Source organism: Hyperoodon ampullatus (genome assembly GCF_949752795.1).
Source record: "Hyperoodon ampullatus genome assembly, chromosome: 4".
Classification (NCBI taxonomy): Eukaryota; Metazoa; Chordata; class Mammalia; order Artiodactyla; family Ziphiidae; genus Hyperoodon; species Hyperoodon ampullatus.
The window spans coordinates 67909441-67935035 of NC_136917.1; the positions used below are offsets into that span (position 1 = coordinate 67909441).

The window sequence follows — 25595 nt, forward strand, 5'->3', positions numbered from 1 at the left end:
GATCAATATCATTGATGAACATAGACGGAAAAATACTAGCAAACTGAATCCAACAATACATTAAAAGGATCATACACCATGATTAAGTGGGATTATCCGAGGTATGCAAGGAGTTTTCAGTCTCCACAAATCAATCAGTACGATACACGACATTAACAAATTGAAGAATAAAAACCATATGATCATCTCAATAGGTGCAGAAAAATCTTTTGACAAAGTTCAACACCCATTTATGATAAAAACTCTCCAGCAGGTGGGCATAGAGGGAACATTCCCCAACATAATAAAAGCCATATATGACAAACCCACAGCTAACATCATACTCTATGGTGAAAAGCTGAAAGTATTTCCTCTAAGATCAGGAACAAGACAAGGATGTGTACTCCTGTCACTTTTATTCAACATAGTTTTGGAAGTCCTACCCATGGCAATCAGAGGAAAAAAAGAGTAAAAGAAATCCAAATTGGAAAAGAAGTAAAATTGTCACTGTCTGCAGATGATATGGTACCATAGATAGAAAATCCTAAAGATGATACCAGAAACCTTCTAGAGCTCATCAATGAATTTGGTAAAGTTGCCGGATGCCAAATTAATACACAGATTTCTGTTGCATTTCTATACAATAATAATGAAAGATCGGGAAGAGAAATTAAGGAAACAGTGTCATTTACCATCACATCAAAAAGAAAAAAATACATAGGAATAAACCTACCTAAGGAGGCAAAAGACCTGTACTCTGAAAACTAAAAGACTTTGATGGAAGAAACTGAAGATGAGGCAAACAGATGGAAAGATATACCCTGTTCCTTGATTGGAAGAATGAATATTGTCAAAATGACTATATTACCCAAGGCAATCTACAGATTCAATGTAATCCCTATCAAATTCCCAATTACATTTTTCACAGAAGTAGAACAAAAAATTTAAAAATTTGTGTGGAAACACAAGATTCCCCAAACAGCCAACGCAATCTTGAGAAAGGAAAATGGAGCTGGAGGATTCAGGCTACCTGACTTCTGACTATACTACAAAGCTACAGTACAGTTTTGTACGGCAGAAACACAGAAATATAGACAAATGGAACAGGATAGAAAACCCAGAAATAAACCCACACACCTATGGTCAATTAATCTATGACAAAGGGGGCAAGAATATATAATGGAGAAAAGACAGTCTCTTCAATAAGTGGTGCTGGGAAAACTGGACAGCTACATGTAAAAGAATGAAATCAGAACATTCTCTAACACCATAATACAAAAATAAAGTCAAAATGGATTAAAGACTTATATGTAAGACTGCATATTATAAAATTCTTAGAGGAAAACATAGGCAGAATACACTTTGTCATAAATTGCAGCAATATCTTTTTGGATCCACCTCCTAGAGTAATGAAAATAAAAACAAAAATAAGCAAACAGGACCTAATTAAACTTAAAAGCTTTTGCACAGCAAAGGAAACCATAAACAAGAGGAAAAGACAACCCACAGAATGGGAGAAAATGTTTGCAAATGATGCAACTGACAAGGGATTAATCTCCAAAATATACAAACAGTTCATGCAACTCAATATGTAAAAAATAAACAACCCAATCCAAAAATGGGCCAAAGATTTAAATAGACATTTCTCCAAAGAAGACATACAGATGGTCAAAAGCACATGAAAAGATGCTTAACGTCACTAATTACTAAAGAAATGCAAGTCAAAACTACAATGAGGTATCACCTCACACCAGTCAGAATGGTCCATCATCAAAAAGCTTACAAACAATAAATGCTGGAGAGGGTGTGAAGAAAAGGGAACCTTTTTCTACACTGTTGGTGGGAATGTACATTCATACAGCCACTATGGAGAACACTATGGAGGTTCCTCAAAAAACTAAAAATAGAGCTAGCATATAATCCAGCAATCCCACTCCTAGGCATATATCTGGAGAAAACCTTAATTCGAAAAGATACATGCACCCTAAATATTTATTGCAGTACTGTTTACAATAGTGAAGCTATGGGAGCAGTGTACATGTCCATGAACAGATGAATGGATAAAGAAGATGCTGGTACATATATACAATGGAATATTACTCAGCCATAAAAATGAATAAAATAATTCTATGTGCAGCAACATAGATGGACCTAGAGATTATCATACTAAGTGAAGTCAGAGAAAGACAAATACCATATCACTTACATGAGGAATCTAAACAAATGATACAAATGAATTTACTTACAAAACAGAAACAGACTCACAGACTTAGAAAACAAACTTATGGTTACCAAAGGGAAAAAAGGGGGAGGGTGTAAATTAGGAGGTTGGGATTAACATATACACACTACTATATATAAAATAGGAATCAACAAGGACCTACTGTATAGTATAGGGAACTCTACTTGATATTCTGTAATAACCTAAATAGGAAAAGAATCTGAAAAAGAATAGATATATGTATATGTATAACTGAATCACTTTGCTGTACACCTAAATCTAATACAATATTGTAAATCAAATATACTTCAATATAAAATAAAGATATAAAAATTTAAAAAAGTATATAAATACAATGTTTAAATTCTGGGATAATATTTACTCTTTTTCCAGCATATCACATTACATACTTCTATCTGTGGATGCCATGACTATGAAAGATCATTTTATATGACTTAATTAGTTTGAAATATTAATTTATAAGCAATATGTATTTTGACAACATAATATTTTCTTTCATATATTTAAAAATCATTAACTGGCCTAATTAAAATAGCTGATAGAATTTTTTTCCAGAAGCAGTACTTAAAAATTTAAAAATACTTTCTCAAGGGCCCAATTAAATAAAATCATAAATGAAAAGAAAGTTACAATTAACACCAGAGAAATACAGAGGATCATAAGAGATTACTATGAATAATTATACATCAATAAATTGGACAACCTATAAGCAATGAATAAATTCCTGGAAATGTGCAACATCCCAAGACTGAATCAGGAAGAAATAGAAAGTATGAAATACCAATTACCAGTAATGAAATTGATTCGGTAATCAAAATACTCCCAATAAACAAAAGTCAAGGACCAGACAGCTCCACAGGTGAATCTACCAAACATTTAAAGAAGAGTTAATGTCTATTCTTCTCAAACTATTCCCCAAAATTGAAGAGAAAGGAACAGTTTAAAATTCATTCTGTGAGGCCAGAATTGCCTTGATACCAAAACTAGACAGAGATACCAGAAAAAAAGAAAATTACAGGCCAATATCCCTGATGAATATAGATCCAAAACTCCTCAACGAAATATTAGAAAATCAAATTCAACAATACATTAAAAGGATATTACACCATGATTAAGTGAGGTTTATCCCAGAGTTGCAAGGATGGTTCAATATCCACAAATCAATCAATGTGATACATCATGTAAACAAACTGAGGAATAAAAATCATATAATCATCTCAATAGGTGCAGAAAAAGCTTTTTATGAAATTCAACATTCATGATAAAAAAAAACTTTCAATGAAGTGGGTATAGAAGGAATATACCTCAACGTAATAAAGGCCAGATATGACAAAACCACAGCCAACATCATACTCAATGGTGAATAGGTGAAAGCATTTCCTCTAGGATCAGGAACAAGATAAAGATGCCCACTCTCACCACTTTCATTCCACATAGTATTGCAAGTCCTAGCCATAGCAGTCAGACAAGAAAAACAAACAAAATAAAAAGAACCTCTTAGATACAAAGGGGTGACTGCCAGAGGGAGAGGGTGGGGGGTACATGAAATAGGTGAAGGGTAGTAAGAGGTAAAAACCTCCAGTAATGGAATTAGCAAGTCAAGGTCCTGTCATATACAGCAAAAGGAATATGGTCAATAACACTGTAATAACTTCGTTTGGGAGCAGATGGTTACTAGACTTATGGTGGTGACCATTTCATAATGTATGCACATGTCAAAGCACTATGCAGTATACCTGAAACTACATAATATTGCAAGTCAACTTTTTCTATTAAAAATTTTTAAAAAAATACTTTCTTCATAGATGAGTACACCTGAAGTGATGCAAAAGACAGCACTGTCTTCCATTAAAAGGGGAAGTCCTTTTAGTACATAGAAATTTTTTTAAGAATCCACAAGATTTCCAAGTTATAGAGCAATCATTATATATATAAACACACATTGATGTATGCATTTGCACATGCAGTAAACATGAATATGTATACATTTATGTTCATGCATATATGAAATAAATATATTTATTAAATATATATATATATATATATACATATATATATATATATGAAATAAAACATACCCAAATCCCCCAATGAGTGTTTGTTTCCTAACATGGACTAATATGCGGAAGGAATTTATAACACCCACCCCCACCAAACACAGAGACAACCAGATTGCTTTTGCTCCTGGGAAGCCCCTGGGAGGGAAGGAAAAAATTCCTACTTGATATGACAAGAGGTGCTTCCTGGGAATTTCAAACATGTAACTAGAAACACACTGACGTCTTGGTCATAAGAGCACTCTCAGGGCAGGGCAGCTAAGCTTGGACTTGCATGGGCTCTGTGTCTGTAACACAGGTTACCTAAGTAGCTGTGTGCCGGCTTTTCCTCCACAATTTTGATTCTTCTTGCTCCAGCAGGTATCACCAACACTTCTACATAACCTGTAAGAATCAATAAAACGTGAAATACATCTTGAGTTTTTTCTAATTCCTCTTTTCTTCATTGACTTGCCCTATTTCTCTTTTGGTTTTGGCTTTTGCTGTGATACTTCAATACCTATGTAAAGAAAAAAAATTATGTATAAAAGCTGTCATAAGTTCAACTGGAGAAGTTTCTTGGAAAAACGTTGAGAATACAATGCTATCAAGAGCAAGTAGGTGACTGTAAAGCTCCCTGACAGCTTATGAATTATGAGGTGAGAAAAAAGCACAATGGGACAGCCTGGTTAGAAACACAGTGAATCTTGGAACAGAGCAAATAACCTTAAGTTCTGCTCATGGAACTCCTTTACATTAGAAAATGGGGGGAAGGAGCAAACACAGCTGGAGAGCATACAGATGGTGGATGTCTGGTCCCTGAAGTAGTTGAGTATAAGACAAGAGAGACCAAGCCCTCTCTGGACGATTAACCAAGGGTTTTGAATCTGGGGCTGGAGAGAAGTGTAAGGCCACACCAAGCAATCGGGTGTCACCCTGGAAGGTGTCAGACGGCTAGGAGCAAGATTCAATTAGGTGTTTCTTAGGAAATATTCTTCAGCAGTGGTTAGGAATGTAATGCTTGAAGTGAAATAAGACGGTAAGATAAAGCTGGATAGAAGAGAAAGTGTGCATAAAAAGTCAAAATCAAGACTTCATTTGGTGCAGAAAAGACAGCAGATGCCAACTTTTGGCTGAATAGTTATGCTTTAAAATTATAGTAAAATAACATTTAATAGTCTTCTTAGTACTTCTGTGTAGCTACATACAGCCCTGATAAAAGTCTAATTTCAAAGCTACGTTAAAAAGGTATAACAGCTAATCCCAGAGTTGTCTCCTGTTGATCAATAATTCAAATTCCTGAAACTGTTGACAATTATTTGGTGTTTACCAAAAGGTAACAGACACCCCACCTGGTGGCAGTGCCTGGGATTAGAGGTCTGTGCTTTTCAAATCAACATTTCCATTAGCAAATACTACTTACTCAATTTAACCATTTTTAGTAACACCAAATCATACAAGCACTTCCACTTTGTTACATGAACACAATACGCAGCAATGAAAATGGAAACAAATGTTTACTGTCTATTGGTATATTGAAGTAAGGTAAGAAGGTCTGTGTACTCAATGAGCTTATAATTGAATTAGAAAGACAAGGCACAAATATCTTACATAAAAATGAGTTAAATAAAACTTCCAAATTTATGTTAAAAGGGTCATATTCAAAATAATGTTTAATTCCCTGCTGAAGAATGTAAATCAATGTTGTTTAAACTGTCCCCCTTCTCTGATCACATCAATACTCAAAAGTTTTGCTGCTATTTTAACTCACAGAAGTGGGATTTTTTTCCTTTTTTTCTTTTAAGTGGTTATATACATTACTTACGTTTGAGAAACACTGGCATCAGCAGGAGTCACAATGATTCAGAGGAGAGAACATTTCATATAGTCAAGGAAAGCTTCATAAAGAAGCAAACAGATTAACTGTCTTTGAAAAATGGATAGAATTTGGATATACAAGTGACCCTTGAACAATGCAGAGGTTAAGAGCAGTAAAAAATCTGAGTATAATAAATAGTGAACCCTCTGTATCCGTGGTTCCACGTCCGTAGATTTGAACAACTGCAGGTCGTGTAGTAATATAGTATTTACTATTTTTAAAAATCCACATATAAGTGGACCCATGCAGTTCAAACCTTTGTTATTTAAGAGCCAACTACATACAGAAAAAGAATGAGTTCACTGAATGTAAAGAAAAGTAACATAGTAAGTGGTATTTTTAGGACCACATAAATATAATAATTCTGACAGAATGAGAAGGTGTAAGAATTTGGCTATATTAGGAGAGTTTAAATGCATGCCCAGGACACTGAATTTATCCATTTGAAGCTACTGAACATTCTACGGCAAGGAATGTGGTAGTTAGATACTGGTTTGGAGAGGCTTTATATGACAGCAGTATGCGAGATGCCCAGCGATATAGCTGTAGATAACAGTGTCAGGAGGCTAACGTAAAAATCCAGGAGTGCTAGAGGCTAAGGTAGAAAAACCAGAAGGCATAGTAAAGAAAACAAATTCTGAATTTGAGAACCAATAGAAAGTGGGGAAATAAACATTGAACACAATTCTTCATTATTACTTATGTGCAAATGCAGCCATCATTTATAGGAACATGGAAGTCAAGTTTGGGCAATAATCTGACGTTTGGCTTTGCAATTTGTTTTTAACAAAACAGTATAATACACTAGTAAAAATATCCAGTAAGAACTCTGGAACTTCTGGAACTCCAGGGAAAGGTCAGCCTGTTGAAGTACCTTTGTGAGGCAGTAATTTAAGCCATGGGAGTTAACGGAGAAAACTGAGAGACAGGAGAAGTCAAGGATTCAACCTCGGTGACAGTTATGTGTGTGTGTTTTTTTTAAATTAATTAATTAAATTAATTTATTTTTGGCTGCATTGGGTCTTCATTGCGGTGTGCGGGCTTTCTCTAGTTGCAGCGAGTGGGGGCCACTCTTTGTTGCGGTGTGTGGGCTTCTCACTGTGGTGGCTTCCCTTGTTGCAGAGCATGGACTCTAGGCATGCAGGCTCAGTAGTTGTGGCTCGCGGGCTCTAGAGCGCAGGCTCAGTAGTTGTGGTGCATGGGCTTAGCTGCTCCGCAGCATGTGGGATCTTCCTGGACCAGGGCTCAAACCCATGTCTCCTGCATTGGCAGGCAGATTCTTAACCATTGTGCCACCAGGGAAGCCCTATGGTTTTTAACAGAGAGACCGAAAAAAAAAATTAGGAAAGAATACAGAGAAGGAATGATCATGAGAGGCAGAGATCTGGCTATTTTGATGTAATAGGATCTTATGAATTAGAATATTTTAAAAAGAATTGTTGGTGGAAAAAGCTGTACAGACATCAAAGAGAAAGGTGACCAAGGAGAGTCCATTGGATGTCACAATCAAGAGGTAACTGTTCATCTCTGAGCAAATAAATTTAGTAATGTGTTTGGAGAAGATGATAAGTTTCAGGATGTTGAAAAAGAAGAGTAGATAGAGGAAAGTAGAGGAGAGGTAGTAACTGTAAATTCCTGTTTGAGTTTAGCAGTAAACCCAGAGGTATGTGGCAACAGTTAAGTATAAGTTTATAGTTATATCTATATACTATAGATAGTACAGAGCAATATAGAGCAATATATAATATAGAGCAATTCTCTATTATTCAATTGAAAAGGCTTGGAGGACAGGTGAGTTAGACTAAGTTTAAAGAAGAAAGAGAGGAAGAAAAATATTAAGCAAAGACATTTGAAGAGGGATAGCCAAAGACTGAGGCTCTAGATATTTTTCCGTAAATAAGCCATTTAGCACAATTGAGAATGCACATTTTTAAAAGAAGTGAATATACGAGTGGCTACTGCTGAGCTCAGAAGTTGAAATAAAGCCTGTGATGTCAAGGTCATAAATCTGTGATGTCAAGGTCATAAATCTGATCCTCACATTGGACAGTTTGCTTTGTACATAGGAAGATCCTATTTCATAACCAGAGATCCCATTCTTAATCAGCCATCTTAAAACGCCCAAAGTAATCATTATCTTCTCAGTAGTATTAATGATAAATGCCACATTTTGAACAACTGCTATGTGCTAGTCACAATTATAGATAATTTATGTAAATTATTTCATTTAGCCATAATGATACCATCCAAGGTAGATATTTAATAGTTTGGAAAATAAAGGTAGAGAAAAAAAACCCTGCCTTTTCCAAGACTTCCTTGTTAGTAATTAGCTGACGCAAGGTTTGAACTCAGATCTGTCTGATTCCAGCTATGGCCTGCTGCTACTATTTCACAGGGTAGAATACATGACACTATGACTCTCTTACTGCTGTGGCAAACATACAAATAAAAATCCTAAGAGCACGTGTTCCTTGTACAGGATTAGTATCATCGTCTCTTGTACTAGGAATAACAGATTTTATGCCCACCTTCTTCTAAATGTAGATTGATAACTATATAGTTGCACAAGTGGCCAAATACACAACTTACCTTTAAAAATCCCTTAAAAAATTATCCCCTGGCCAGGCAAGTTACAACGAAAGACATGATAAATGTACTAAGGAAAAAGAATTCTCTTCTTAAGTTGATTTTCTAGCTCCAACAAAAATGATTTAGCAAACTCTAAATAGAGCACAGGGATTGAAAACATCCACATGTGTCTGCACATGTTACTCATACAATATATACAGTGCGCATGGCCAACTGGACCAAATAAGGCTGCAATTCCTTCAAGAAATTTTAGGAAGTCCATAAACTACAAGGATAAAATTGTCTCAAGAGAAATGAATACCACATTCCTAAAGTCACAAGAAAATGAAGCCCACGATATAATTAAGGACTCATACAGATTTGTATTTTTTAAAGTCGTAACAATGTAATGTTTCATTATTAATTAAATTAACAAATGTTAATGGATCACACACTATACTGGTCATTGGGAATAGGGTATTGAACGACAGTAGCCATGATACTTTTCCTCACTGATCTTTAAAGTCTAGCAGGAAAGATCAAAGGGTGTAAAATTAGAAAATTACCATACAACTGAACTGTACAGATACAAATATGGTAAGAATCACTAAACTAGTTGGTGATAGGAGATAGAGGTTGTTCAGGGAACACTTCATTAAAGAAGTGACATTTGAACTGAGATCTAAGTGACATCTAGGAATTCACCAGGCAAAGCTAAGGGGAAGCTAACAGAACAATATTTTTAAATGCAAGGTGCTAGAGGGAGCATGGTCAGTTTGAGCATCTGTAACAGATCTGGTGGCTGCAGCTTAGAGAAGGAAAGTGACCTTGGTGTGACATGATACCAGAGAGACAAGTAGGAACAACACCATACAGGGCCCTATGGTCCAAGTTAAGAATTCTAGTCTCTTCCCTGTAAGCAATGTTAAACTAGCAGAGAGTTTCAAGGAAGACAGATTGTTGTAAGGAAGTAACATTATTAGTCTCTGATATTCCCAATATCGTAGGCATTTTAGACATTTTCCAAATAACATATGCCATTAATATAACTTACAAACAAACTAATAAACAAAAGTAGAAATTGAAGTGCAATAAAAACAAAGGAGATTTGAATTAGGAATCTGGGGGGAAAATGTATCCACCTAACTGCAGTCAGAATGAACCTCATTACTGATTTTTAACTGTTATTTCTGTTGTAAATGCTTAGTTTAAAAAATTACAACTAAGAAAAAGGTACCAGTGCTGAATGTGCATCGGTATTCTTCAGTGAATGGTTTCCATGCAAATTAAATAACTATGCAGGAATAGTCTTCAAAAATTCTAGTGTCTTTAAATCTCTTCAGTCTTTCAGACTTGATTTGAACTTCTGCACTATAAAAATGTCTCCCATCACAATCAGGCTGAAAAGCTTATTATAATTGCACTTAGGCGAAAGTATAAGAGCCTGTTACAGCTCCGTCTGACTATTCTAAATTAGTTCTGACAGATTTTGACTTGTAGGACCTGTCACCTTTTTTCACAGCTTTGGAGGTTGAGATTTTGATCTGCAATTTACTCTGGGCCTTAGTTATTTTTAGGCTTCAAGTTCTTCAAGCTCACTTATCTTTTACTCTGCTGGGGCCTAGAAAAAGGTTATATTCAGCTTTCGAGGGCTGTGTCTAATTTTCTTTTCTGAAGGACTTTTAAAAATCTAGAATGAACTCAGTCTTCTTGATTATTCAAACATAAATGGCTTATTCTTTGTATCAAAACAAATACATATTTTTAAGTCAGGTCTTGGTATTTGAACAAGAAATGTAAAACAGAAAACGTTGATGTATGTAATGTAAGAATATGAATGATAATGAAAATATAATCATAAATACTAAGATAGTTCAATAGATAGGTGTCTAGGTAAGACACTAACCTAAACATAGAAATGTTTGCTTCCTCTCCGTAAGCTTGAGGGCTTCAGTATAAAGCATTTTCTGTATATAAAGCTTATTTGCGGGTTATTATATTTCAGTACAGATAATATCACTTTTTGTTGTGGATCACCTTAAAATTCACACTACACAGATCAATCATCATCAGTTCATCTTCATATCCCCTGAGTATTAGTATTTATAGATGAGGAAAGACAACAAGAGAGGACATGTTCCCTCTCTTAATATATCTGGAACATCAGCCCACATCTTCTGACTCCCTGTTATAGTTTCCAACATGCTACATTGCTATAGACTCTCTCTTTTAAAAAATTAATTCCTTTTGAATTTAGTAAAAACATTGGGAAAAAAAATAAAGAAAATGGAAAGCTGAAAACCTGAAGACTAATACTCTCAATAGTTGCTTCAGGCTGTTACAAATCATTATTCTCTGTTAGACATCAATAATTTGCATTGGAGGATAAGGTCTGTAGAAACCTGATAACATTAGCCAATGCAAATTAGATTATTCCCTTGCTGCTCCAATTTATTAAATGCACAACAAATGACTTCATGTTTTCAGTACTGGGAAATGGACTTGTTAGAATTTCTGGCTCATATCACATGTACTGTATGTCATTGCAAAAAATCATTCAATATCCATTACAAAAGTCTTCAACAGAATCAGAACTGTCATTTCTAAGTTAAGTTCAATGTAATCTGTCCCCAGAGATTATTTGGATTGTTAACATTGAAAAAATAAAAAAATAATAATCACCTGCTCCTCTGGTGTGATTAAAATCTCCTTTAATGATTTTGCATGATTTTCCATTGCCATTGCATACACCACAATGATCTTCCCTTGCAAGAGACCCTAATAAACCATCACAGCCAACTTTCTGCAACAGAGAATGACAGTACATCATAAAGTGAGCTTTTTCTTCTTTTTTTAACCACTACTTTAGGACAAACCTAGTCTCTACAAACTAGACATATTTATTTGACAAACTAATGAAATGCCATATTCTCTGGTGCAAACTAATACAGTAAGCTCATGTCAAATAATACCATCAGTAAATTGTCCAAAGTAGGGTAGGATAAAAGTATTTTTCTTATATTAAGAATTAAATGGTATCCCAAAGCAATTTGGAAATCTAATATTGAGACAAATGCAATTTACATAAATCCCAAAGGAAATCACATTTCTATTAAATATAACATGATTAATCTAATTCATTCTACTCAACATAGAACAGATAGGCTTCACTGTATGGATGGATGGCTTCACTCCTAAAGTGGTTGAAGAGCAGATGCTGAGTATTAAATATTAACTTTGTAGAAACCAAATATAAATGTTTACATTCATTACAGTTCACCAATAAACTTCTATCCCCATCTTCTTTGGCATCTAACACATGAGTGAGTAAGAACTGCTCACAACCTATGGTTGCTATAAGAAAACAGTAACAGTGGGATAATTAATTTTTATATGTTCCCAGAAGAATGATGTTAATATGAATCTTCTTAGATTAAATCACTGACTCTTTTCTAGTGAATAATGTTGGTCTCCCTTTGATGTTCAGAAAATATGATATTTTGCAAAGTTGTGCATACTCAAAGTGCATAAGTTAATATGTCTGTACTGTCAGAAATAAATGGTAGAATTATACCATCACCACTAATCAAGAAGAAGCTGCAAGACTGACTGATGTTATATCCATTTATAACAAGTTACAATTATTTAAATAAAAATTTAAAATATCACATAAAACAGAAAAAAAACCAGGGTCTTTTTCTGTGGTTGGTGTCGGTGGTGTTGGGTTTGGGAAGGAGCAGGTCATAAAATGCAGCTGCAGGATGAATATCCCAAGAAAGCAAAAATCACATTAAACCTGCATAATACAGCATCCTTTCCCTTAGTCAAGAGGGTGTGTATCAGTGTCAAGAAGTAGACAAAACAATGCAATAGTGGAGAACTCTGACCAGCGAACCAAAGCTTATTCAGGGAGAAATGAAGAGAATGTTTCTGGATGAAAGAGGTGGCCACCACAGGAAATTCTCAAAATACAACAAAGATATGGCCAGAGTTCACTGATCAGGAGCCATGAAAAGACCTGAGAGTCCTGGGGTTAAAGAAAAAGTCTCTCCTTCATGTACAAATGAGGAGAAAATTTAGAGTAGAGTTTAGAGTGATTCTGAAATGATAAAAAGTGCCTTTATTGCTCTATCCCTAGCATCCGACTTGTTTCTCAGCAAATATAATAAACTTGATAAATAGTAGTTAAATGATTGAATAAATTAGTACCTAGTTGTCTCTTAGTTTTTTGTAACCCTTGTAACTGGGATAGTGTAAGTTTGTAAAATCTAAAATAAAAGGCAGGGATAGACATAATGCCATGGCTCAATAATCACGTAAGCTTAAAATAAGAATCAAAGAGTTAGTATTTTGTAACTGGTAGTCTCAAGTATCCACACTTATCAAAATATGCTCACATAACTCTAAAAGTTGAGGATGAATGACTTGGAAAAGACAATACTGTTTAACTGGTGGCAGGTACCTGAAGTACCACTGGCAGGCTGGAGACTGGCAGGTACCATGATAATACAGAGGAGAGTTTTCTCTATCCTTTTCCAGGATAGAAATGCCAGGGGGCCAAATTGGGTCACCAGGAGAAAGCTGTCTATTTTCAATTGCCCTCCTTAGTCCACTCACCAAGTTTAGAATTCTACATTCAACTTCAATGCTGTATGTTTTATGATAAAATAAAACACTCTCGCCAAACCCAGTATACAGAGGGTTGTCAGAAAGAAAAAAGGAAGCATGTTTTTAATTATACTGAAAGACCGAATGAAGCATGTTAGTTAAAAAGACAGAATCCTGAAGTATTCCAATGCTGTCAGAAGTTACAATTCATTTCACAGAAGTTTAATTATAATCATCAGGTTCACATAACACTTATGCAGAATTTTTTGTTGTTGTTGCTGTTACTTTTATGTTTACCTAGGGACTCTATAAAAGATCTGGCTTACACAATACTGTTAAGTGAAAAGCACAGCAATGTAAGCTATTATATTTGGCATATAGAGTTAGGAAAATAATTTCTTTTGAAAAATAAATTCGTTTAAGTCATATACTAATCTGATATTTACATAAAATGATGAAATAAAGATAAAAGTTTTAATTGCACAACATACAGTTTTGAAAACAAAATATGTATAGATAAATAATTGCAATGATTTTTAAATAGACAAATGAAAAATTATATTTCAGGCTACTGCCATATTCTGTTAAAGAATAAAGGAAATTAATATGTAATTATAAGACTGTTTCTTATACCAATTATATTGCATGATTCTATGCTTTAAATGTTACAGCATGATGGCAAAATAAAGAATCTGAGAGCTGCTAAAGCATTTAAGTTTCACGATGTTTCCAAGTTTTTATCCAGAAGTCTATAGACTTCTATTGGACCGCAGATTGATCTATCCATAGCTTGTAATTGTTTTCAAATTTTGGAGCATGTGTGCACATGCGTGTGTGTGCATGTGTGGTCAGGTACGCGTTTTTTATAGGAAGAAACCAAAACTTTTATCAAATTCTCAAAGGAATGTATTGCACAAAAAAGTCAATGACCACTGGCCTGCCTATTTCATTTTACAGATTAGTGGACACATACATATTTTAAGTGATTTTCCCGAGAACACAGTTTCCTAGTGGCTGTCGTGGATTCAGTCCTCCTCCACTCAGATACCTCTTTTATTACTAAAGGATGTATATATTTTCCTTCCATGCCTGGGAAATTTATCAGCTGATGGCTCTTAGCCTTCAGCCCTGTTCAGAAAATGGCTAGCCTAAAGAAAACTGCGTTTCCCAAGATAATATCCCCCTCATCCCCTGGGACAGCTTGTATCCAAGCACTAGTAGATAATGGGGGTTAAAAAGGTCTGGTTTTCTCACCCCAAATGGGGAAACTTTGAAGAGCCATCCCAGCCACAATGCTCCTCACATGGTCAGCTGACGTCTTGTGACTGTACCAAGCCCAAATGCCCCCTGTGCTCAGTCCTGCCTCCTTCCCCCTCTGCATACATGTTGATCAGGAAATCACCTGGCATTAAACTTCCTGCATATTAATCTTCCAGGGGAAGCCAACCTGAGACAGTGGCAGACCTGTAACTAGCAACTTCAAAGCTTTAGCCTTTGATCTTTCCACTACACTATTCATATTCATTTTAACAGAATGTCTCCTTTCTAATGATAAATAAAGAAGAGCACATAAATGCATATAGTAGATGGAGATTATTATTAAAAAGAAATAGAAAGGCAAATGAAATGCTTAAGTATAATAAAAAATTGAATGTACATTTAGAAATCAGCTGATTCAAGAATGCTGATGATACTTTGAGTAGTAAGACTGATTTTATAGGTTTTTGCCACATGGCTCAGTCTTGGACACAAGACATGGAGAACTGGAGTGCTTGAGTTTCTGGTCTGGAATGCCCAAAGTGTCACAATTTTACACCTGTAATATGTACGTTACAGAATAAAATTTTCAGATTCTTTCAGCTAGTAATGAGTATTATATATTTTCTAGTATGAACCCTTCATTATACAGATGAAGAAATGGACTTTCAAAGCAGATCAGACTTGCTGAAGATCACAGTTGAGGCAGAGCTTTCCACTGTACTGTGCAGCTGCTCGAAGGTCCCCCAATCCTCCCTCAGCATATATACTCTCCCTTTTGGAATGTCTTACCTGACACCTGCCATTTGCACAGATATCTAATCCTTGATATCCACAAGAAGTTCCATCCAACACTTTTTCTGATAGAAGAATAGGCTGTTCTTTTCCAACAGGAGAGCAAAACAAGGCACATGGCTTTTCTACATACAGAGTGGATAAAAATAAATGAACAAAATTTGTTCCATAAATATTTTTACCTCAAGCTTTATTTTTCAGAACAGTTACGAGTAAAAAATATAATCTGATGTTAACTGAGTAATGCACTACTAGAATATATAATACTAGAGGGTTATTATGAGTAGTAAATGAGATCATGCCTGAGAAAAAATAGGTATCCAATGAATATTAACCTCCTTCTTAAGAATTATGTCTTCAAATTATTTTTTAAATGTACCATTTATTATTTTCTGGCACTAAACCTCTACCACACACAAACCAAGCATTCTTCGTGAAAAATATTTTGCATACTCCCATTTTTTGCTCATATCTTTTTGGCATGAACTCATTTTAATTTTAAGAACATATCAGATTTCTGCCTATTTAAGATTTATTTTATTCATGAAGGCTTTCTTGATGTCTCACTTCTAAATTCCAATACACTAATTTTAAATCCTATGCATTTGGCATTTTCTATTGAAAAATTACTAGAGGGAGAAAGAAGAACTTCTAAGATGAACAATTCTTGTAAGATTTTCCATTGCGAGGATGTTTAGCAATGCAATACAATCCCATGAGAACATCCACTGGAATGCACAGTTGCTGAAGTGCTAGCTGGGACTCACACTCTTCATTGCTTACTCAGAAAGCATGTCGGGATGTATGATGTTTAGGGTGAGAACTACTGTTCTAGGTAAAGAATTCTTGAATGGCTGGCAGTCACCTTTAGTGGTTCCTTAAACAATAAGGTAGGAGGGTTAGAGTTAAAACACTTGCCTATTAGGCTCAGTCAAAAAGTGGCAAAACATTTTTAAAGTGCTGTTTCTATTTCTAAGCATCCTGCAGAGGAGCTGTAGTATTTGGTAACACCAGTAGTAGGATTATCCAAATCAGAAACTTCAGAGCAATTTCCAGGCTACATTACTACTCTATTGGCTTGACACCAGTCAGGCCCTTTACTGTTTATTAAGCTCATACAAATAGAATGGAAAATAGTTTACAGTCTCTGACACTGATCTTCGCTTATGTCTTCAGTAAAGTTCCACGTATGCTGATGGGATTCTATAAATACCAAATAACAGCCAGAGGCATGGAACAGGGTATCACTTGGCAAAGAGAAGACACACAGTTAAATGAGGCTTCAGAATTGAACATTTCAAACAGTTTTCATATGTGGCTTCTGGATACTGCTCTGAACAATTTTGGGGAGTTGGACCATGGCCTTTAATGTGAATGGTTTTGAAATTTTCCTTTAAGATGCCATTATAAGCTGCAATAAAGCAGTTCAGTGTGCTCACACCTCAAAGTAGGTTATGTTTATTCAATGACTACTTACTATGTCATATCTTTGGACTTAAAAACAGCTGCTGTCATTGCAACACTTTGATAGTGACATATATACACACACACACACGCGCACACACACACACCTCACTATTCTCTTTCCGGAGTTTTCACTGAAAAGAGGAGCAAACCACATATATGAATAATGTTGAAAGGAGTTAGTCTAGAATATTCCGTTTACATTCTAAGCAAGAACTCAGATAAAAACGTCGTATTTCTCCTTTTACATATTGTCAATTTACTGTACTTACTTTAGCCTTATAGATGACATCAACATTTGATACCAATCTTCCTTCCTGGAGTACACCCTTGAGATTGTAACATTATAGTGATCCATGTAACATGCCAGTACTTGGCAGGCAGGCTCTGTCTTGATTTAAGAGACCACCCCTTTCCAAGGTATGCATTAAACATGGATTTCAGCCAAATTTCAGCACAGAGTATGCAAAATACCTGAATGTTAAAGCCATGCACCTTTTTTTCTCTAAAAATAAATGTTCACTACTGCATTGATACCTTACATTTAATTCTCTTAGCCAGAGATTCATGTGTTACATAAAAAAACAGAAATAGCCACTTGCATTTTAAAGTATCGAAAACTTGGGGTTTTTTTTTTTGCGGTAAAAACTTGGAGTTTTTAAAAGACTTGTATATTTCAATTTCTTCCATATGGCTCTAATACATAAAAACTATTGTTGTGTCTTTTATTCATCATACAGACTGACATGTTTGATTGCTACATGTCACAGAATTATCAAAAATGGTACCCTGCTAATTATATAAATATCTATTATGGATCATTCTGATGATAAACAACACTTTATAAGAGTCAGGAGCTCCCTTAATTGTGACTTCCAACAGTTTTAATATTTTAAATTGACCCCACACAACTCTGATTTTCTTTTAAAATCTGGAGGGAACCTGTTTCCTATCTCTTATTTCACATGTGAGTAAACAGGTCTCAAATGAAGTAAATATTATCAAATCAGACAGCCAGTTGGAGGCAGATGTAGAATTAACCCAGGATCAGATGATGATTTTCAGGATTTGAACGGTCATATTGACTTTATTTTTACCATGAAAAAATATTACTTATATACTTAAATTAACGCAACAAATATCCATCAGAAGCTTAATAACTGCCAGACAGTACACTAGGCACAGACAATAGAGGGAATAGAGACATATTAAAATCTGCTTCAGCAGGGTCTTGTGGAGTACTTTGCAGGGGTACATATCCTATATGGAAGATCAGGGGGATTCTTTCTTCCTAGAGAACTTGTCATAAACCAGGTCCAGAAAATCAGTAGAAGTTTTCAAGGTAAATACACGGGGAAAGAGATTAAAGCTTGAGAAAGAAAGGATATTGTGCCAAGAAACGTGCAAATTTATAGGCCCAGAAGTAAGAAAACATGATGTACCTGAAGGATGAAATGAAATTCGGCCTGGCGGTGCTGGAGATTACAGAAGGGAATGATGGAGATGAGGCCAGAGATGTTAAAGGGGGTAGGTCACAATAATGGCCTTATAAACCAGGTAATGAAGTATGAGATTGGTCCTGACAGCAACGGGACTTGTGGAAGGGTATTCCTTGGCACAGTGACTGATGGTTTTGGCTTTCAAAAAGGCCAGCTTGGGGCTTCCCTGGTGGCGCAGTGGTTGAGAGTCCGCCTGCCGATGCAGGGGACACGGGTTCATGCCCCAGTCTGGGAAGATCCCACATACCTCGGAGCGGCTGGGCCTGTAAGCCATGGCCGCTGAGCTTGTGCGTCCGGAGCCTGTGCTCCGCAACAGGAGAGGCCACAACAGTGAGAGGCCCACATACTGCAAAAAAAAAAAAAAAAAAAAAAAAAGGCCAGCTTGTCTGAAATGAGGAGTAGGGGCTGAAGGAGGGTCACAGAGACAGTGAGGAAGCCGTTTGAAGAATCCAGGTCAGAGATGGTGCAATCATGAACAAAGATGCTGGCAAACAAAGAAAGGTATGGACAAATAGGGTGTGCTGATTGATTACAGGGGGATGGAGATTGAGGCAGAAGGATTCTGGCTTAGCTTGGTAATGAGGCTGATCATGATGCTATTCTCCATGAGAGAGCACAGTAAGAGGAGAGATGGTGGGAGTGAGAGAAAGGAAAAGGGGAAGGGGTATGTTGAACGTGACCCATGTTGAGTTAGAGATGAATGGGATGCTGAGTGGACAAGTTCATGCAACATAGGGGTAAGCAGGTAAGGAGCTCAGGACAGAGAGATCTAGATTGGAGATAAATGTTTGTGTTCCTTTAGCATTCAGATGATAAATAAAACCTAGTGAATAAGTAAGATTATGCCAAGAAGGACGTTTAGTGAGAAGAGGGGCCACGATAGGTCAGTACAGAAAATTCCCATAAGACATGTCATTCTTTCGCTAAATATTTATTAAGTATCTGCTCTGTTCAGATACTGCTTACGGTGCTAAACACATAGAAATGAATAAAATACAACCCTTGCTCTAACAATTATTACTCGGGGGGGGGCATAAACAAGTAAAATAAAAATATTATGATCGATGATGATAAGGTCTGTGAAAAAAGAATAAAGCAGGGGAAGGAAAAGCACTGAGTCAATATTTATGAAAAGATCAGAAGGAGGTGAGAGAATGAATCATACTGCTATCTGGGAAAAGTAATTCACCAGAGAAAACAACAACTTCCAAGGCACTAAGACAGAAGGGAGCCAGTGTGGGTGGCAGGGTGTGATGCGGGTACAATACAGCTGAAGTTAGAGGGTAACAGGAAGCCAGGGAGCTGAGGACCTTAGAGACCATTAGAAGAATTTTGGACTTTTAGTGAGCTGGGAAGACACTGAAGGCTTCTGAATGGAAGAATAACATGACATGACTGACATTTTAAATGCATCACTTTGGCTATGTTGAGACTGAAGGAGGTATGAGGACACAGGAATAAAGAACAGTTAGAGATAGCAGAAGAAGAACTACAATCCTTGAACCTGTGGAACAAAAACCACACTCACAGAAAGATAGACAAGATGAAAAGGCAGAGGGTTATGTAACAGATGAAGGAACAAGATAAAACCCCAGAAAAACAACTAAATGAAGTGGAGATAGGCAACCTTCCAGAAAAAGAATTCAGAATAATGATAGTGAAGATGAGCCAGGACCTCGGAAAAAGAATGGAGGCAAAGATTGAGACGATGCAAGAAATGTTCAACAAAGATCTAGAAAAATTAAAGAACAAACAAACAGGGCTTCCCTGGTGCTGCAGTGGTTGGGAGTCCGCCTGCCGATGCAGGGGAAGTGGGTTCTTGCCCCAGTCTGGGAGGGTCCCGCATGCCGTGGAGTGGCTGGGCCCGTGAGCCATGGCCGCTGAGCCTGCGCGTCCGGAGCCTGCGCTCCGCAGTGGGAGGGGCTGCGGCAGTGAGAGGCCCGTGTACCGCAAAAAAAAAAAAAAAAAAAAAAAAAAGAACAAACAGAGATGAACAATACAATAACTGAAATGAAAAATACACTAGAAGGAATCAATAGCAGAATAACTGAGGCAGAAGAATGGATAAGTGACCTGGAAGACAGAATGGTGGAATTCACTGCTGCAGGACAAAATAAAGAAAAAAGAATGAAAAGAAATGAAGACAGCCTAAGAGACCTCTGGAACAACATTAAATGCAACAACATTTGCATTACAGGGGTCCCAGAAGGAGAAGAGAGAGAAAGGACTCGAGAAAATATTTGAAGAGATTATGGTCGAAAACTTCCCTAACATGGGAAAGGAAATAGCCACTCACGTCCAGGAAGCGCAGAGAGCCCCATACAGGATAAACCTAAGGAGAAACACACTGAGACACATAGTAATCAAATTGGCAAAAATTAAAAACAAAGAAAAATTATTGAAGCAGCAAGGGAAAAATAACAAATAACAAAAAAGGGAACTCCCATAAGGTTAACAGCTGATTTCTCAGCAGAAACTCTACAAGCCAGAAGGCAGTGACATGATATACTTAAAGTGATGAAAGGGAAGAAACTATAACCAAGATTACTCTACCCAGCAAGGATCTCATTCTGATTCGATGGAGAAATCAAAAGGTTTACAGACAAGCAAAAGCAAAGAGAATTCAGCACCATCAAACCAGCTAATAGGAACATACATATCGATAATTACCTTAAATGTGAATGGATTAAATGCTCCAACAAAAGACACAGGTTTCCTGAATGGATACAAAAACAAGACCCATACATATGCTGTCTACAAGAGACCCACTTCAGACCTAGAGACACATGCAGATTGGAAGTAAGGGGATGGAAAAAGATATTCCATGAAAATGGAAATCAAAAGAAAGCTGGAGTAGCAATACTCATATCAGATAAAATAAACTTTAAAATAAAGAATGTTACAAGAGACAAGGAAGGCCACTACATAATGATCAAGGGACAAATCCAAGAAGAAGATATAACAATTATAAATATATATGTACCCAACATAGGAGCACCTCAATACATAAGGCAAATGCTAACAGCTATAAAAGAGGAAATCGACAGTAACACAATAATAGTGGGGGACTTTAACACCTCACTTACACCAATGGATAGATCATCCAAACAGAAAATTAATAAGAAAACACAAACTTTAAATGACACAATAGACCAGATAGATTTAATTGACATTTATAGGACATTCCATCCAAAAACAGCAGATTACACTTTCTTCTCAAGTGCGCATGGAACATTCTCCAGGATAGATCACATCTTGGGTCACAAATCAAGCCTTAATAAATTTAAGAAAACTGAAATCATATCAAGCATCTTTTCTGACCACAACGTTATGAGATGAGAAATCAATTACAGGGAAAAAATCGTAAAAAACACAAACACATGGAGGCTAAACAATTTTTACTAAATAACCAAAAGATCACTGAGGAAGTCAAAGAGGAAATCAAAAAATACCTAGAGACAAATGACAATGAAAACACGACAATCCAAAACCTATGGGATGTGGCAAAAGCAGTTCTAAGAGGGAAGTTTATAGTTATACAAGCCTACCTCAAGAAACAAGAAAAATCTCAAATAAACAATCTTACCTTACACCTAAAGGAACTAAAGAAAGAAGAACAAACAAAACCCAATGTTAGCAGAAGGAAAGAAATCATAAAGATCAGATCAGAAATAAATGAAATAGAAACAAAGAAAACAATAGCAAAGATCAATAAAAATAAAATCTGGTTCTTTGAGAAGATAAACAAAATTGATAAACCATTAGCCAGACTCATCAAGAAAAAGGGAGAGGACTCAAATCAATAAAATTAGAAATGAAAAAGGAGAAGTTACAACAGACACTGCAGAAAGATAAAGCATCCTAAGAGACTACTACAAACAACTCTATGCCAATAAAATGGATGACCTGGAAGAAATGGACAAATTCTTAGAAAGGTATAACGTTCCAAGACTGAAACGGGAAGAAATAGAAAATATGAACAGACCAATCACAAGTAATGAAATTTAAAATGTGATTAAAAATCTTCCAACAAACAGAAGTCCGGGAGCAGATGGCTTCGCAGGTGATTTCTATCAAACATTTAGAGAAGAGCTAACACCCATCCTTCTCAAACTCTTCCAAAAAATTGCAGAGGAAGGAACACTCCCAAACTCATTCTACGAGGCCACCATCACCCTGATATCAAAACCAGACAAAGATACCAAAAAAAAAGAAAATTATAGACCAATATCACTGATGAATATATATGCAGAAATCCTCAACAAAACACTAGCAAACAGAATCCAACAACACATTAAAAGGATCATACACCATGATCAAGTGGGATTTATCCCAGGGATGCAAGGATTCTTCAGTATACTCAAATCAATCAATGTGATACACCATATTAACCAATTGAAGAAGGAAATCCATATGATCATCTCCATAGATGCAGAAAAAGCTTTTGACAAAATTCAACACCAATTTATGATTAAAAAAACTCTCCAGAAAGTGGGCATAGAGGGGACCTACCTCGACATAATAAAGACCATATACGACAAACCCACAGCAAACATCATTCTCAATGGTGAAAAACTGAAAGCATTTCCTCTAAGATCAGGAACAATACAAGGATGTCCACTCTCACCACTATTATTCAACATAGTTTTGAAAGTCCTAGCCATGGCAACCAGAGAAGAAAAGGAAAAAAAAGGAATAAAAACTGGAAAAGAAGAAATAAAACTGTCACTGTTTGCAGCTGATATGATACTATACATAGAGAATCCTAAAGATGCCACCAGAAAACTACTAGAGCTAATCAATGAATTTGGTAAAGTTGCAGGATACAAAATTAATGCACAGAAATGTCTTGCATTCCTAAACACTAATGATGAAAAATCTGAAAGAGAAATTAGGGAAACACTCCCATTACCATTGCAACAAAAAGAATAAAATACCTAGGAATAAACCTACCTAAGGAGACAAAAGACCTGTATGCAGAAAACTATAAGACACTGGTGAAAGAAATTAAAGATGATACCAACAGATGGAGAGATATACCATGTTCTTGGACTGGAAGAATCAATATTGTGAAAATGACTATACTACCCAAAGCAATCTACAGATTCAATGCAATCCCTATCAAATTACCAATGGCAGTTTTTACAGAACAAGAACAAACAATCTTAAAATTTGTATGGAGACACAAAAGATGCCGAATAGCCAAAGCAGTCTTGAGGGAAAAAACCGGAGCTGGAGGAATCAGACTCCCTGACTTCAGACTATACTACAAAGCTACAGTAATCAAGACAATATGGTACTGGCACAAAAACAGAAATATAGATCAATGGAACAAGAGAGAAAGCCCAGAGATAAAACCATGCACCTATGGTCAACTAATCTATGACAAAGGAGGCAAGGATATACAATGGAGAAAAGACAGTGTCTTCAATAAGTGGTGCTGGGAAAACTGGACAGCTATCTGTAAAAGAATGAAATTAGAACACTCCCTAACACCATACACAAAAATAAACTCAAAATGGATTCGAGACCTAAATGTAAGACTGGACAGTATAAAACTCTTAGAGGAAAACTTAGGAAGAACACTCTTGGACATAAATCACAGAAAGATCTTTTTTGATCCACCTCCTAGAGTAATGGAAGTAGACAAAAATAAACAAATGGGACCTAATGAAACTTAGAAGATTTCGCACAGCAAAGGAAACCATAAACAAGACGAAAATACAACCCTCAAATGGGAGAAAATATTTGCAAACGAATCAATGGACAAAGGATTAATCTCCAAAATATATAAACAGCTCATGCAGCTCAATATTAAAAAAAGAAACAACCCAATCCAAAAATGGGCAGAAGACCTAAATAGACATTTCTCCAAAGAAGATATACAGATGGCCAGGAAGCACATGAAAAGCGGCTCAACATCACTAATTATTAGAGAAATGCAAATCAAAACTACAATGAGGTATCACCTCACACCAGTTAGAATGGGCAGCATCAGAAAATCTACAAAGAACAAATGTTGGAGAGGGTGTGAAGAAAAGGGAACCGTCTTGCGCTGCTGGTGGGAATGTAAATTGATACAGCCTCTATGGAGAACAGTACAGCCTTAAAAGGCTAAAAATGTAATTACTATATGACCCAGCAATCCCACTAGTGGGCATATACCCAGAGAAAACCATAATTCAAAAAGACACATGCACCCCAATGTTCATTGCAGCACTATTTACAATAGCCAGGCCATGGAAGCAACTTAATGCCCATCGACAGACAAATAGATAAAGAAGAAGTGGTACGTATATACAATGGAATATTACTCAGCCACAAAAAGGAACGAAACTTGTTCATTTGTAGAGACGTGGATGGATCTAGAGACTGTCATACAGAGTGAAGTAAGTTAGAAAGAGAAAAACAAATATCGTATATTAACGCATATATGTGGAACGTAGAAAAATGGTACAGATGAACCGGTTTGCAGGACAGAAATTGAGACACAGATGTAGAGAACAAACATATTGACACCAAGGGGGGATAGCGGCGTTGGGTGGTGGTGGTGGTGTGATGAATTGGGAAATTGGGATTGACATGTATACACTGATGCGTATAAAATGGATGACTAATAAGAACCTGCTGTATAAAAAAAGAAAGAAAAGAAAATGCAAAAATTTAAAAAAAAAGAATAGTTACACAGCTACTACAATCATCCAGGTAAGACACTGTTGCTTATACCAGGGTGGCACCTCTGGAAATATTGGGCAATAATCAGAATCTGGATGTATTTTAAAGATAGGGCTCATGTGACTTTACTGAAATTTTGAATGTACAGTAAAAGAGAACTAAATGGAAAATGAAGACTCCAAAGTTTGTTGGTTGAAGCATCTGGAAATATAGAATTAACCTTTATTAAAAGGATGGTGTGAATAGACTATTCTATTCTATTCTTCTTTCTATAAAGAAACAGTATGTTTGGAGGCCATGTGTGGGGGAAGAAAGTACGACATGTATGAAGCAGTGAAACAAGGGCAATATCTGGAGCACAGAGGAAGAGAGAGTGAGGTTTTATATGAGGTAGGAGACAAGAGAAGGAATCAGGCTAAAGAAGGTCTTGCTGAGCATGTCATGTGGTGAAATTTGGCCTCTTACCTGAAGAGTTATGGCAAGTCTCTGAAATGCTTTAACTGGGAGATCAGAATGAGCCAATTTGCACTTTATATAAAGATCTCTAGTTCTACCTCGTGCTACCCCTTTACAGGGACACCCATCCCTCTCCC

General features: G+C 36.2%; 1 protein-coding gene across 1 annotated transcript in view; it reads right to left on the reverse strand.

Moving 5' to 3' along the window:
* The window catches only part of ADAMTS19 (ADAM metallopeptidase with thrombospondin type 1 motif 19), a gene marked incomplete at both ends in the record, with an annotated part of 288810 nt that overhangs the window by 89907 nt on the left and 173308 nt on the right, over positions 1 to 25595 (reverse strand). The window contains 3 exons of the mRNA XM_079701794.1: positions 4582 to 4662; positions 11387 to 11507; positions 15362 to 15489. Coding sequence (XP_079557920.1) covers positions 4582 to 4662; positions 11387 to 11507; positions 15362 to 15489 — 330 coding nt within the window. The remainder of the gene's footprint in view (positions 1 to 4581; positions 4663 to 11386; positions 11508 to 15361; positions 15490 to 25595) is intronic.